This window comes from Giraffa tippelskirchi, chromosome 9, assembly GCF_054371585.1.
Source record: "Giraffa tippelskirchi isolate mGirTip1 chromosome 9, T2T-mGirTip1v1.2.pri, whole genome shotgun sequence".
Taxonomy (NCBI): domain Eukaryota; kingdom Metazoa; phylum Chordata; class Mammalia; order Artiodactyla; family Giraffidae; genus Giraffa; species Giraffa tippelskirchi.
Genome location: NC_137283.1, coordinates 54,275,158 through 54,290,348, shown reverse-complemented (window position 1 = coordinate 54,290,348; position 15,191 = coordinate 54,275,158). Strand labels below are relative to the sequence as shown.

The 15,191-nt window shown below is 60.0% G+C and overlaps 1 protein-coding gene across 15 annotated transcripts in view; it reads left to right on the top strand.

Moving 5' to 3' along the window:
* Positions 1-12,908, top strand: part of IFT122 (intraflagellar transport 122) — a 68,357-nt gene extending 55,449 nt beyond the window's left edge. For 13 of the 15 annotated variants that reach the window (XM_081526300.1, XM_081526299.1, XM_081526296.1 and 10 more), the window contains 10 exons: positions 1,277-1,379; positions 3,242-3,382; positions 4,365-4,459; positions 6,934-7,034; positions 8,928-9,093; positions 10,048-10,159; positions 10,572-10,697; positions 11,527-11,606; positions 11,821-11,985; positions 12,469-12,908. In XM_081526300.1, the coding sequence (XP_081382426.1) occupies positions 1,277-1,379; positions 3,242-3,382; positions 4,365-4,459; positions 6,934-7,034; positions 8,928-9,093; positions 10,048-10,159; positions 10,572-10,697; positions 11,527-11,606; positions 11,821-11,985; positions 12,469-12,558 (1,179 nt within the window). In that variant the 3' untranslated portion in view covers positions 12,559-12,908. Of the gene's footprint in view, positions 1-1,276; positions 1,380-3,241; positions 3,383-4,364; positions 4,460-6,933; positions 7,190-8,780; positions 9,094-9,511; positions 10,160-10,571; positions 10,698-11,526; positions 11,607-11,820; positions 11,986-12,468 lie in introns of those variants that run through there. The other 2 variants (XR_014064351.1, XR_014064352.1) reach the window with 2 other exon arrangements.
* Positions 12,909-15,191: the final 2,283 nt, after the last annotated feature.

Sequence of the window (15,191 nt, the reverse complement as noted above, 5' to 3'; positions counted from 1 at the left end):
CAACGTGAGCGCGGGCCTGAAGGTCAGGAGACCTGCCCGCAAGTTCTCTGAGCCCCAAGGGTTCTGGAGGGCCTCTCTGCGCTCCCTTTCTGCCTTCGCTCATTCATTCATTCAGGAAACCTTCACGGCCTGCTGGCTCTGTGATGGATGTGAGGGATGTGCCAGAGTTAACATGACAGCCCCCACTGCCCGCCGTTGGTCCTGGCTGACACGTCGCCCACACGGAGGCCACACCTCTGTGACATTTAAACCCTGCTCGGTGGCATTTTTCTGCCAAATTGTAGCAGAAAACGCCAGCCATACTTTCCAGGTGCAGGCTGCCAGCGCCATTGTGGGGGCCTCGCCCTCTCCCCCGACTCCTCTGTCCTAAGGGCTGGTGAGAATTAGCCAGGCCAGCAGGAGAGATGGCTGCAGGAGGCTGGTGGAGCCGGCGCTGTACTCCCCTTCTGTGGCTTGACTCCCACCCTCCGGCTCCCTGGCTCCCTGTGCCCTGGATTGAAATCCATCTTCAGGGGGCTCAGAGCTGGGCCCACAGTCCTCACCCACTCCACCCACCCGCTGTGGTCTGGTCTGCAGGGCCATTGCGAGGCCTTTGCTGGTAAGAGCCGTCTGACCCTCGTCTCCCCTCTCAGTGGCTCCGTTTGCCGAGGTGACAAGGTCACTGATGAAGATGGGTGGAGCCAAAGACAGAGACAATCGTGGCTTCTTGAGGCGTTTCTCAGCTTTCCCAAGCAGCAGAAATGAGTGCATCAGGCAGGCTTTCTCCCCGTCACCACATACTGGCCCCCATGACTCACTTTCGGTTCTCCTGGCCCGACAGGTGGTTCCGGGGCTCAGACAAAGCAGTCAGCGGGTGCCACGTGGCGCCACGTCCACAGTCATCTCTGACAGCTAATAAGCAGCAGTGATGATAATGTCAATTCTGTTTCCTTAGGTGTCGCCTGCAATTAAAAGAAATCTGTTTGCTGCGCTATGGGAGCCCACGCAAAGCCTCAAAATAAAATGTTTCCGATTCTGTGCCGCTTCTGTGGTCCAGAAACAGACTGTGTTGTTATTGAATCCAGTCGCTTGCATATTGCTGTTAATTGCCTTTTGTTTTCAAAGAGCTGATTTGTTTTTGCGTTTCTAGGGGTGGTGGTGGTAGGGGGAGGCACTCCCCCCCTCTGAGTTGTCAGGCCGGCAAAATATGACATCCCTAATGGATTCAGCCAAGCGCCCTGTTTTCATGGGGGCGGCGGGTCTGGCTTCTGAAGACTGCATTCGCTTCTTCCCCTAGGCCTTCGCTTTGGGTGAGAAGCACCCCGAGTTTAAGGATGACATCTACGTGCCCTATGCTCAGTGGCTCGCAGAGAACGATCGTTTTGAGGAAGCCCAGAAAGGTAGGCCGCACAGCCTGGCACCGCGCAGAAGGGCCGGGAGAAAGCACTGGCCACCCCCGCGGCAGGGAGCTGCCCAGCCCTCCCACTGCAGCCACGAGAGGGACAGCTCCCTCCCACGGGGGTGGTGGGCCAGATGGTGAAGACGGGCTTCCAGTGGGATGCTCTCGGGCCCGCCACTCACGCGAGCCCCAGGAGCTTCGGCAGGTCCTGTCGCCTCCCTGAGCAAAGCACCGTGTGCTCCGGTGTATCTTCCTGCATTACCCTCACAGCGGCCCTGTGACGTAGGTACCATTTTATAGATGAGAAAACTAAGGTTGGAGGAGGTAGAGGATTTGTCTGAAGTCCCACAGCAAGGACGTGGCACAGAGGGAATTTGAGGCAGGGTGCAGTGGGTCAAGGATGGAACAAGAGACCTCCCATACAGTGGGTGGCACGGTCTCACCTGCCACTTTTCCTCGCCCAGAAGAGAAACTTGGGTTCTATCTCTGGCTCAGGGAAACGGGGTGTCCTCTGCTCCTCAGCTCACCCTCTGGGAAAACAGCTGCACACAGGAGAGAAAGGACATCTAGAGCTTTAACTGGTAGTAGTTTTAAATATGACGGCCTTCTCGGCGCCAGGCACTGATTGGGCGCTTTACCACATAAGCCTGCATCTTGCCTGTAGCCCTGCAGAGACGCAGAGGCTGATGGTACCCTGCAAAGTCCCAAAGCCACAAACAGGAGAGCCAGCATCAGACCAAGGTCTGCCTGTCTGGGAGCCTGGTTCTCCCGACTCGGGTTTGCTGCCTCTCTGGGCAGGGCTCTGATCGCAGCTGAGCGTGTCATCTTCCATAGCATCCCGTTTGCACCTCTCTGTGGGAACAGTGGTCACCTCTGCACACATATCGGGGTGTCTCCCCGTGGAGCTCCTCAGCCGAAAGGCCTGTGGCAGGACAGCGTGTTCTCCACGGCTTCAGTGCTTCCAGAGCACCCAGGTGCTGAAGTATGTGCATGTTTGGGCAAAACACGTCAACCTACCCATCTGTCTGTGTCTACCCGTCCAAGAATCCATCGTCATAGTAACTTGGTGCTCAGACAAGAGATTGGAGATGAGAATGTAACAAAGGCCAGACCTCTTCCTTCCCTATCACAGGGGGCTTGGATCATCCGAGCGCTCACATGTGGGCAAGTGTCACAGCTAGGAGTGCCTCCCTAGGCGTCCCCAACACCCCAAGGCTCTGGCCACATAGTTAGAAGTCTAGAAATTTCTGTGAAGTGGATGGAAGAACGGTTGGGAAATGTTCTGCTGGTTTTCACAAATGTTTGGTTGCTAGAACCAAGCCAGATTTTCCAAGGTGGTCATCCAAAAGCCCTCAGTTGAAGACCGACCAAGCACTTGCGTCGGGCTGGGTTCTGTGACCTTGTGGGTGCCAGCTTACCTCCACCTCATGAGTCCATTTCACAGAGTGTGTAGGTCTGTTGTGACGATGCAGTGGGGGAACTGGCAACAAAAGCCCTGAGCCCCTCACCATGTCACCCGGGGAGTGGCCAAGCTTTGTCCTGGCATGGGGCAGGGCACATGGTGAGCTACGCTTCCGCCCTCAGACTTTGTCCCGCGGTGTGGCCCTCAGCCTTCTCTGTCTCCCGTGCCTTCCCAAAGTGGGTTGCCTTTTCCCAGCCCCCAGAGGAGTATATCTCACTGTACTTTTTCAGGATGTAGCCTCGGTTATTTATAGCCTTTGGCCTGAAAGGCGCATCCCGGCAACGTGGGGCTGCAGCTGCTCCGATGACTGTCCTACTTCTGCAGTGGCCCCCCACCCCCCACAAGCCCCGCAGAACCCCCCCCAACTCCCCCACATGGGGCATGCTCTTGTGCCCCCGCAGCATTCCACAAGGCCGGGCGGCAGGGCGAAGCGGTCCGGGTGCTGGAGCAGCTCACGCACAATGCTGTGGTCGAGAACAGGTTTAATGACGCCGCCTATTATTACTGGATGCTCTCCATGCAGTGCCTCGATATAGCTCAAGGTAAGCAAGCATCAGCCGGGCCCCTTGTTTTCCTCAGCCCCGTTCTGGCACCAAGATAAACATCGGAAGAGCTGGGAGGCTTTAATTAAAGCCCTGGGCTTGTTTATTGGGTGTATTGTCCATAACCCTGTCTTGCAGCAGCGTAATCTCGCGTGTCATCTCTTCCCAGTTTGCCCACCAGCTTCAGGATGGTATGAGGGCCATCCTGGGGTTACGGTTGGGAGGTCCTGGCCTGTGTTGCTAATTCAGAACATGTCTCTCCCTGGCTACCTGGGAGCCTGTAACTGGAGCTGGCTTAAAAAAAAAAATTAAATGAAAAGGTGAAGAAGAGATCACTGTATAGGAGCACACTCCGGATTCTCACTCGTCCCAGGCAGGAGGATAGTTTCGATGTTGATTTCCTTCATGAGACTTCCCATGATGTGCCGCGGGCCTTCTGGAAGCGGATGGGGCAGGGAGATGCTGTCCCCCTGGCCGAGGCCTGCCTGCGGGCGTGGGGGGACGCTGGCATGGGAGCCGCCTGGGCACTCGTGACAAGGCATAGTCCTTCCCCAGCGCTGCCCCCTGTCTGGAGCAGGGGTGACCCGCTCTGCTTCCTGCATGACCACCCAGAGCCATGGGTATAGTTAGAAAACTGTCAAGCCCTGGTGTGAGGGGGCACTTTCTGTTCTGGCCAGGTGTGTGGGCTTCGAGGAGGAAGGCCAGGGAGGGAAAAGGCATGAGGTGAGCGTGAACGAACCTGACGTCCACCCACCCTCCCTGCCAGGGGGCCCTGGCCGGTCTGGGTGCTGGTGATTAGCCTCTTCCACGCCAGCCCTCCCCCAGGGAGTGACCCCGAGAGGAGTCCTGCCGTGTGCTCAGCCGCCGGGACTTCCGCTGCCTTGGATAGCAGAGCGCCTTCTCCATCCCCCCTGGCTGGGGCAGGCTGGGTGTCGAGGGAGAACTGGCCCAGGCTGACACACACCCTCCCCGCTTTCCACAGACCCTGCCCAGAAGGAGGTGATGCTCGGCAAGTTCCACCACTTCCAGCACCTGGCCGAGCTGTACCACGGCTACCATGCCATCCAGCGATACGTGGTAAGGTGGGCAGGGGCACCGCCTGCCAGGCAGGGGGGCTTGGGCACGTCTCACAGAGCAGCAGACCTCTGGGTGGAGCAGAAACCCACCCACAGGGCGTGACGACTTGCTGAGAAGTCGGGTCTCTCCCTGGGAGACAGGTTGGAACTTTGGTTTTCCTTGATTGTTTGCTTGTTTGACGTGCAGTGTGTGGGCTTCAGAATCAGCCGGCTGGAGCTGGAGGGGGCCTTCTGGTCGCTTGCTTCAGGTTCGATGACTCAGGCAGACTCTGCTTTGTCACTCAGAGGGCTGTCTCTCTAAATGACCCATGGGGGACGTTCCAGGGGCCCCCATCTTCTAGTCAGGTGAAGGTCCAGCTCTAACCAAAGGCCCGAGGTCCCTCCCTGGCCCTGCCACTGACTTTCTGTGTGACCTGGAGCGATTCACTTTCCCTTTCTGACCCTCAGTTTCCTTCTTTACAAAGGAGAGGGTTGACTTGATCTCCAGAGACCCAAACAGCTCTTTTAATGACTCCCGAATCCTTTGTTTAAGCTCTTTTAAATCTGCCTCCTGACAGTGGGGAACAGGTGACAGATTGTCTTCAGCTTCCTTGTTTGCCTATCCTCAGTCACTCAGCAGTGTGAGCTTGCCCCATGCTGATAAGTCAGAGGGTAATAACACTAGACGACCTTTCCTAAGCACTTACTGAATAGGCATTGTGCCGAGGGCTTCGTTGTATCAGCCTTTCGACCATGCTGTGAAATACATACTGTCATCCCATTTTAGAGATGAAGAAACTGAGGTGCTGGACAGAGAGATCCCACAGCTAGTAAGTAGGAGAGCCAGGACTTGAACCCAGACAGCAGCCTGACTTGGAGCCTGGGCTGTTAGCAGCTCACCTACCCCCCACCCCCGCCGGCTGATTGAAGAAGGCAGACCGCTGGCCTCACGCCCCAACTCCGCCGTGTGACCTTGGGCAGGTCGTTTACTCTCCTCTGTGCTTCAGCTCCCATCTCTGTAAGATGAGGGTCATAGCAGTGCCTACTTGACAGTGAGGATCCAATGAGTTGACACAGCAGCACTTGGAAGGGGGACCCTGGATGAGTGTCGGCTCTTGCCGCTGCCCTGTGTGGAGACCTCACGCCAGCCTTCCATCGGCCTAGAAACAAGCAGTTGCATTTTAGTTCCCTCAAAGGATGTGCTTAGAGGACTAAGAAGACTTCCTGGAGGGGGTGGCCCCCAAGCCGGGAGGTGGGAGATGAGTAAGACGGGGGCAGGTGAAGAGGGGGAGGAGGGAGGCCATTCCTGGCAGAGGCCCCAGCATGAGCGCAGACCTGGAGCGGGGCAGTGTCTCAGGGTTTGGTGTCTGGCCCGGCAGAGCAGCTCTGGTTTGGAGGTGACGGCGCCTTTCCCAGGGGAGCCCCCCGCTCCTCTCCCTGGGACACTTCTGAGCTTCCACACCTCGTGTGGTAAAACCAGAGGCAGGCTTCTCCTTGGCTCTCACCCAGGAGAGGATGCAGTCTCAGGTTTTCTTGGAACTGACAGAGGCTGTAGAAATTTAAGTGAGAACTAAGGAGAGAATGCTGGGCTCTGGACCAGAGAAGTGGCATAAAGCGAGTCCTCGCAGATCGAGACCAATTAGGGCCCAAGTCCTGGTGGCTCAGCGCTGAGTGCGGCCCCAGCAGGGCCCTTGAGGAAATGTCAGTTTATTACCATTGAGTGCTGGCTGGCAGGGGAAGCTGGCCTGCTTTCATCTTGTCATCTGAAGCAGCGTGCCAGAGTCCTTCAAAACAGGGATCTCTTAACCTCTTATATACCCCTCCTGGTGGAACATCCGCTGCAGGCTATGTGTGGAGCTTCTGGTGGCCCCTCGGTGCAGAAGACCTGTGCGTTCAACTTGCGAGTGCTGAGCGCCTGTCTGATAGGGGGGCCTGTGCCGGGCACGGGGGCAGAGGCATGCAGCAGGGACCTCAGCGTCTGACAGGTCTGTGGGCATTACCATCAGACTGCTGCTGGACAGCAGAGAGGAGCCCTGGGCTCTCAGGCTACAAAGGGTTAAGTGCCCCCGTTTAAGGAGATGCTTGTATGGGGGTCATGTCTCAAATTGCCTAAAGGTCTCCCCTTTTAGAGCTAATTGGCAACAACTTGAGCTCAGGGAGAAGGAATCGTTAGCCACCCCAGAGGCAATGAACTTCAGAGAAACACTTTCAATGGGTTTGAATCCCAGCCCCATGCTTTTCTAGCGGGTGTCGTGGGCAGACGGTGTCTGGGGCCATGGTTTTGTCCTCACTGCAGTGAGGGTGAAGGTGCTTCCCTCACCAGGCTGGGTTGAGGTCACACAGTGTGACCACAGGTGCCCAGCACACACACAGTAGGTGCTCCCTGGGCGATGGCTCTTCTGTTGAAGTCACTCTGAGTTCCCGGCGTCTGCCTCTCACCCGGCCCAGCAGCCGCTCGACTGAGAAATTCAATTCTGTGTGCTTTTCTCACGGCAGGAGGAGCCGTTCAGCTTCCACCTTCCAGAGACGCTCTTCAACATCTCCAGATTCCTGCTGCACAGCCTGACCAAGGACACCCCCCTGGGCATCTCCAAAGTGTATCCTTCGCTCACCGCCCTCTGTCCTGCACCTCCTGTCTGATGGCCCCAGGAGTTCTTCCAGAGCACTCTGCTGGCAGAGGCTCCCTTCTCTCTCCAGCAGCCCTCAGGGACGGACGGACGGAGGGAGGGAGCTCGCCGTGCTGCTGCTGAAGGCGAGGCTCAGCCAGTGAGGCCAAGGCCAACGCCAAGGGAGGGGTAGTTTTCAGGGCTCTCTGGGCCCGGCAGAGGGTCTCTGGCCAACACACTGAGCGGGCCTTCTGTAACCCCCAGAGGAGTGTGTGACTGGACTGGAGGAAGCACCAGGTCTCTGAGCTGGGGACCTGGGGTGTGGAGAGCTTTGTTCAGCCCAGGTGGATGAGCACCTGCTGTGTCCCTAGCGCGTAGCCGGTAGCAGGCGACAAGCTGCCATCAGACAAGGGAGACGACGAGTGTCAGGGCCTCATTCAGTAGGACTGGTACGGTGTGCAAGGGTGAAGGCCAGAGTCAGGGAAGGCTGCCTGGAGGAGGCGACATCTGTCCCATAGGGTGAGGTAACCAGGGGAGGCCTGAGTAGATGTTCCAGGGGAGCACCCAGCGCACAGAAGGGGCTGGAGGGAAGTGAGGTGGGGGAAGGGAGGACCTGAAGCCCCCTGCCTGGGAGCCGGGCTGAGGGGGCAGCAGCCTCAGGGCCTGCCTGGGAGCCGGCCTGTCCTCCTCAGGCTGCAGGTGAGGGCCACAGAGGAGCCTGAGGGCCTGTGCTGCCAGAGACTGCGAGGAAATAACCCCCAGTCCTGAAGGTCCTGAAAGGGACTGAAGTCACAAGAAGCCCCTGTCCCCCGCTGAAGGAGGGGATGCCACTACCTCTCAGCCTCTGCCAAGCCCCCTCCCTGCCTTCTTCCCGTGAATCACAGACCCTCCTAGGGAAGGGCTCAGGGTTGCCAGTTGGTGAGAACCAGCCTCTCTGAAGGGGTTCAGGCCCATCCTTTACATTTCGGGGGAAGCTGCCCCCATCATGGGGCCTTGGACCCTGCACGCAGCCCTTGCAGCAAGTTCTGTTCAGGTCAGCACAGTCTGACTGAACCCTGCCCTGAGCTTAACCCTCACGTCCACTGGGGACGTGGAAACAGCTCCTGACACAGTCCCTGACTCCGGGGAGGACAGGGGAGACGCAGACAAGGAAACTCATCTGCACGTGATGACTATGGAAGAGGCCATGGGGGCGGGGTGGGGCATGGGCAGCAGGAACGTCAGGGAGGGATGGCTCGGAGGAGGCTTGGGACACGGGCCTTGCTTAGCTGAGGCCCAGCAGGGAGCAGTGGGGAAGGGCATTCAGAGTCAGGGTGAGAAGAGGAAGGGCATTCCCGGCCTGGGCACACCCAGCACTTGAGGTGACCTGAGGCGGAGCACAAAAGCCCGTCGGCCCCAGACTAGGAGCTCAGAGAAGGGCCCCGGAGCCAGGGAGGCTGAGCCTGGAGCTCACTGTGGCCTTGGTGAAGCACAGGCAGAAGAGTGTTCTGCACTGGGGACCAGGCTCCTCCTGGCGGAGCTGGAGTGGGGGGCACTTGGTGCCAGGCAATCTAGGGGCTGGCTGGCAGGCCGAGTGAGGCAGGGAGAGCCATTTTGGCCCAGCCAGGGTCCAAGATGAGCCATCAGCAGGCCCAGAAAACCCAAGCAAGGTTAAAATATTAATGCAAACGACACTGTCTCTATCTCTGGAAAAATCTCTGGGCCTTGATATCCGAGAAATCTGCTTACGTCCCACAGATGAGCAAAGCAGTCCTCAGGCTCCTTCCCATGCCCTCCTGGCACCCACGCAAGCTGCAGTCCAGCTCGGAGCTCACTCCAGAGATGGGCAGTGCCCGCGCTCGGGCCTGCTGTGGCGTCTGTCGTCCTTAACCTCATCGTCGGCAGGAACACGCTCTTCACCCTGGCCAAACAGAGCAAGGCCCTGGGCGCCTACAAGCTGGCCCGGCACGCCTACGACAAGCTGCAGGGCCTGCAGATCCCCGCCCGGTTCCAGAAGTCCATCGAGCTGGGCAGCCTGACCATCCGCTCCAAGCCCTTCCATGACAGCGAGGTGCGGGCCCTGGCCCCTCGGGCAGGAGGCCTCTCCTGACACCTCTGTGCCCGGCCTGGGTTTGACTGAATGATGACTGCCATGCTCCCGGGGCTCTGCACCCCCTCCCCTGCTAGAGCCCTGTTGTGCCAGCTCTTTCTGCTCTTCCTTCTCTGCCTCTTCTGTTCATCACAGCCCCCTGAGCCCCACAGCCCTGCCCGCTTGCTTCCCAGCCGTCCTGGGGCTCCAGGTCTGCTCTGCCCCAGCCCCAGGGCCTAGTGTCTCTGCCTGTGCCTCATCCTAGAATCCCCTGGTCTAGTCCCCCCCCTTTCTGGAAGCAGGTTATCACTCACCTGCAGATCCACCCCGAGGGTCTGCAGCTCCATCTGTGCCCCAACCTCCCTTCTCCCAACCCAACCAGCCACTGTCTCCTCCACAGTCCCCTCCTTCAAGCTCAGAGCAGAGACTTGGCATCAGACAGATCCGAGTTCGAATCCCAGCTCCTCCATTTCCTAGCTATGTCTCAGTCTTCCTGAGCCTCAGTTTCCACGTCTATCAAATGGGGATGCGTGTAACAGCTTTCCTGCAGGAGGCTGTGAGGAGAAGTGAGACTGAAGTGGGTCATGTGCTTGGCACAACCCATGGAGCACAGTGGCTGCCTGGTAAATGGTGGCTGTGGCCATTGTCATTCCTACCAGAAGAGCCGCAACTGCTGAGCCCTGCCTGGGAAGGGGGTGTCCTGGGCAGTGGGCCCCAGGGGGCAGGGCCTCTGTGGTCTCCGTAGACCCTTACTCTGCTTCATTATCGTGCAGAGCCCATGCACGTGCCCCCCGCCAGACCCCCTGCCCTGCCCGCACAGGTGGCCTCACCTCTTGGCCGCCAGGCCCCAGGAGGCTGGAGCCAGAGTCCAGGCGAGGAGACAGGGCTGTGCCCGCACCCCCATAGGGCCCTCAGCGGCCGTGCTCTGTCCTGCAGGAGCTGGTGCCCTTGTGCTACCGCTGCTCCACCAACAACCCGCTGCTCAACAACCTGGGCAACGTCTGCATCAACTGCCGCCAGCCCTTCGTCTTCTCTGCCTCTTCCTACGGTGAGTGCGGCGAGCAGGCAGGGCAGCTGGCCAGTGGATGGCGCAGCCCGTGTCCTCATTTGGGGGACAAAGTGGGGACAGTGAGACCCCCACCCCGCCTGACACACAGGGTCACTCAGTGTTCCCAGAGGCAGGGCCAGTGCTGCCCAGACCCCTCAGAGCCTGGAGTGCTGCTCTGCCTGACAAAATTCCCTGGGCAGAGGCCTCTCCTCTTCCTCTGCAGAGGAGCCCGTCCTCTGGGCAATGGTGGAGGGGTCGAGGCCCCTTGCCCACACATGCCTGCTTCCCCCTGCTGCCCCGCCAGCTTTCAGCAAGGCCTGTGCTGGGCGGGAAGGAGCTCTGGGACCTCCCTCCCCACCCCCCAGCACTGCCTGTGAGAGCTTCCCAGCCTCTCCCTTGCCTGTGTCTGCAGAGGTGCTGCACCTGGTTGAATTCTACCTGGAGGAGGGGATCACGGACGAAGAAGCTGTGTCCCTCATTGACCTGGAGGCGCCGAGACAGAAGCGGGAGAACCAATGGCAAGAGATCACGAGCAACAGTATCCTGGGTGCCGGCCGGACCCTGTGTGTGTGTCCGCTGAGTGCCAGCCCGGAGGCAGGGGGGCCTTGGGGAGTCGCTGGGCCAGGGAGGCGAGGGCAGGCCACTCTGCATGCTGGAGAGGCCCCCACAGCAGCAGGCTCGGGGCCAGAGCCGGGCGGGGTGGCGGCCGGGGTGCAGAGCTGCCTCAGGGGTAGCACATGCCACGGAGGATGGGAAGCAGGAGCCGTGTCCACGCGCCCGCACCCGCCCACGGGGTGTGGCTGCTGTGGGCACGGCCCACCCTGACTGGGCACCCGCAGCTTCGCTTCCCTGGGGGGCGGGGGCCTGGCCGAGAGGGCGGCTCCCTGGGCACCTCCTGCCTAGGCTGGCCGGCCCCGGGATTCCCAGGGCGCTCACCCTGCTCTGCGAGGAGGGTCCGTGAGGCTGCCCAGCAGCTGTGGGGAGACACTCCAGGAGCCGCCGGCTGTGCTAGGGGCTGTGGCTTCCCGCCCGGCCTGTCATACCTGCCCTGGCCCCTGCAGCCTGCAGGCCTTGGCTCCCACGCTGCGTCTCAGCGGCCTCCGTGAGCCATGCCGGGTCTTGGGGGGCTGCAGCGGAAGCCCTCAGAGCCTCTTGCAGCCTCCCCCGACCTGTGTGCCGGGCTGTATGTGAGCAGGCCTCTCCTCTGTGGGGAAAGCCACTCGCACGCCTTGCCGTCCTTCCCTGAGCCATGGGGAGGGTCCCACACAGGCCCAAAGGGAGCCCCCCACCCCGTGAGTCTCAACGCGTCGGTAGGACGGGGGCCTCTCCCTTGGCCTCAGTCCCCATCCTTGACCAGCACCCCTCAGATGCCCAGACCCTGAGGCTGGATGAGAGCATGGACTCCGTGGGGGACGATGACCCTTTCACAGCCAAGCTGAGCTTCGAGGTGCGGGCACCCTGAGTGACAGGCTGCTGAGACCCCCGAGGCCTGGCTCAGGTCCCTTTCCTCCGCACACTCCCCGCTGGGGCCCCCGGGGGAGGGAGGCGGGCTCCCCGTCACAGAGAGAGGACCAGCCCCGGCAGGGGAGGGCTCGGGGGTCCTCTGTGGCCCCCCCGCTGGCTGAGCGAGGCCCTGTGCCCTCTGCCCGCCCGGCCTGCAGCAAGGCGGCTCGGAGTTTGTGCCCGTGGTGGTGAACCGCTCGGTGCTGCGCTCCATGAGCCGGCGGGACGTCCTCATCAAGCGCTGGCCGCCGCCCCTGCAGTGGCAGTACTTCCGCTCCCTCCTGCCCGACGCCTCCATCACCATGTGCCCCTCCTGCTTCCAGGTACCCAGCCCGCTGCCTGCCGCGCGCATGTGGTCCCCGGTTCCTTCCCTCCAGCTGCTGTTGCGCTTCCCAGATGGTCCCCATAGGGAGGCCAGGCATCGGGGGGAGCACACGTGTCCCTCAGCGGCCAAGGCCAGGGCCCCGGGCTGGAGGAGAGGCTTGGCCGTCCTTAGTCGCCTCCCCCCCGACCTCACGTGCATCCCTGGACTGCTGTGGATTTGCCCCCTGACCTTGTGCTCCTTGTACCTGCCCTTCATCCAGGAGGGCCGGCCAGTGTGATGCACCTTTGAACTTCATTTCGGGTAGAAGGGGCCTCACACCTTCCCTAGCTCCCCGCTGGTCCCCAGACAAGGGTGGCCAGGACTTGGTGTTTCTAGCCCCGACTCACTGCCAAGCCGCCTGCCCTTAGCAGGGCGGTGGTCCCCACCCGGCTCGGGGGTGCTCAGCGCCCAGGGTTGCAGGGTCACGGCCATCTCTCCTCAGATGTTCCATTCGGAGGACTACGAGTTGCTGGTGCTTCAGCACACCTGTTGCCCCTACTGCCGGAGGCCCATCGATGACCCCAGCCCCTGAGGACCGCCGCCCGGCCGCTGCCCGCTTGGCGGGGCTATCCAAGGAAGAGTTAAACTGTCAGAACGTGTCTTCTGCCCCGATCAAGTGTGTATATTAGGGAGGGGCCTTGTGTAACCACGAAACTCCTATTTATGGCATTTCATGTCTTGTGAATAGCACCAGGAGATGGAGGAGAGAACAAATATATATTTTCTAAGAGAGAGAGAAAAAAAAAAATCTGTTCTTTGCAGAACGGCTCCAAGTTGTTCGCGGCAGTCTGCCGGAGTCCACGGATCTGTCAGACCATTCACATGTACACTTTGCGAACAGATTGCCTCAATAATTACAAATAAAAGGGCTACTTATTTTCATCAGTGTCTGCATTTTAGCAAATCTTCATATTGTCTGCAACTTAATTTCCTTATGCAAAAGTGCACCTGTTTTTTTCTAATTTGATCCGAGAGGAACATTACGTTTGTGTGCTCTTAAAATTTAATCGAAATGGCAATATGAGAATGGTAGGGGAACAGGTTTTTTTAAATATATATATATATATATATATTGGCGGAATGGGGCTCCATCTCAAGGAGAAGATGAGACACCTGGCTGTAAAGAAGATGGCTAAGAGGGCTGCTCCCTGGGGCTGCGGCGTCCACTCTCTTCTTCCCAACTGAGACCAGGCCCCCCCCCCAGCTGCCCCCAGGTCCTCCACGTGACCTGAGCTTGCCCCTTCCTGCAGCGCCCGGAGCAGGTGGGTCCCACATGAGGTTCCAGGAAGGGCCCGTCCCCAGAGCGCCAGCAAGCGTCCGATTTGGCAGCTCAAGGGCAGATGGGAAGCAGGGGAGGGGAGCTGACATTTATTGGGGACCTTTTTCTGTGCCAGCCGCGCTTCATATGCTGGCTCGGTTCTCACTCAGCTCTGTGACGGAGGGCGGGTGACTTCCCATTCTGCAGCCCCGGGGGCGGGCAGGCAGAGGTGCTGGGGTCGGTCCTTCCTTCCCAGAGGCTGCTCCCTTCACCCTCCTCCCCACTCCCTGCTGAGAAGGCAGAGAGCAGTCCAGGGCTTTATGCAAAGTCCTGACGGCAGGAGGAAGGGGACTGGGCTGCCAGGGAATGTGTGGAAAACCACCCTGGTGATTAGATACTGGTCCTTTGCAGGGCGTCCTTGAAGCAGGCCAAAGGTCCTCTCCAAAGAGAGGGATGAAGACCCTGAGGGAGCGGAGCGGTGGGGGAGGTCCCCTGGGGTGAGTCTAGGGCTGGACCCCGGCCCCGCCCCCTCCCCCCTGCCGCGCGGCTCTCTCAGGAGGTGACGGAGGAAAAGAAAGAAATGGAGCCAGACAGTTGTGCCAACAGAACTCCTCCGTTGAGCGTCTAATTACTTACAATCATGCATGCTCTCTCACGCGCTAAACATTTATTAATGTGTTAGGATTTCCATTAGCACGTTGCTTGAGCTGAAATCACTCGCATGTGGCTGGGAAAGAGAGGAGAGGGAGCAAACAGCCCCCCACCACCTAACAGGCGTCAATCACAGCGACAGATCAGATGGCTCACGGCTAGAGGCGGGGAAGGGGGCCCAGCCTGAGACTCCAGCGTGCATCCTCGTGGCCCCACGGCGACGACAACGCTGAGACAAGGGGGTGCCGTGCCCGGTTCTGCTGCCCCAGAGGAGCTGAGCTCCAGAGGCCTGAGTCCGAGCTCCCGTTAAGTCTGGCCCCGAGTGAGGACTGTGCACGCGTTTGTCTTCTATAACCCTCAGGTGTCTTCAAGGATGCCCACTGCGCAGGTGCTGAGACTGAAGCTCAGGAACATTCTCTTTTTTTCCATTCATCAAATATTTATGGAGCCAAGACAGGGTCACAGGCAGGCACAGCCTTTGCGCGTGAGTGCTGCATCCTGCTCCTCTGCTGTCCTTACTGGACAGGGCCGTGGCCAGGTCCAGCCCTCTCTCCACGGCTGTCGGCCCGTCTGTACAAGAGACCCCTCCACAACTCTGACACTGAGGTTCCAGCCTCGGTCTGTGTCGGTGACCACGACCCCCTTGCACGCCACAATGAGGAAGGCGAGGAAGGAAAGGCCTCGGCCGCAGGCATCCTGAGACGCCCCCTCTCCCCACGAGGACACGGGGCCCTGACAGAGGAGCGGCGGCCGCAGGCTGGGCCGCTGAGACGCGGTTCTGGCTGCGACTCCATCCCGACCTCCTGTCTCCGGGTCCTCAGCACTGTTCCCTGTTCCTGGAAGGAGGAGGTGAGGAAGAGGGGACTGGGCGGCCAGAAAGAGCCCCCGGGCCAGACCTCAGGCAGCCCCAGCTCGAGCCCGGCCTCAGCCAGCCAGCCGGTGTCCACATCCACCCCCAGGCAGGCTGCTGAAGCTGGGGGCCCCTCGCAGCTACGGGACAGGTGGGCAGGCGCCAGATGGCCTTCCACGCAGGCCAGCCCCTCCCTCAGGTAGGCAGGGGGCTCCCACCCTGGCCCAGCACTTGCCGGAGCACACCCTGATGCCCTCCACCAGACCCCAGAACATCTAGAATGGGCTCCACCACACCACTGCCCTGTCTGTAATAACTTCAGCGGCCCCACTGGCAGCCACCTGGTGCCCAGACCCCTGGCCTCCCCTGCCACCCCATCCCGGGGCCCCAGCACCTCTCCACCAGC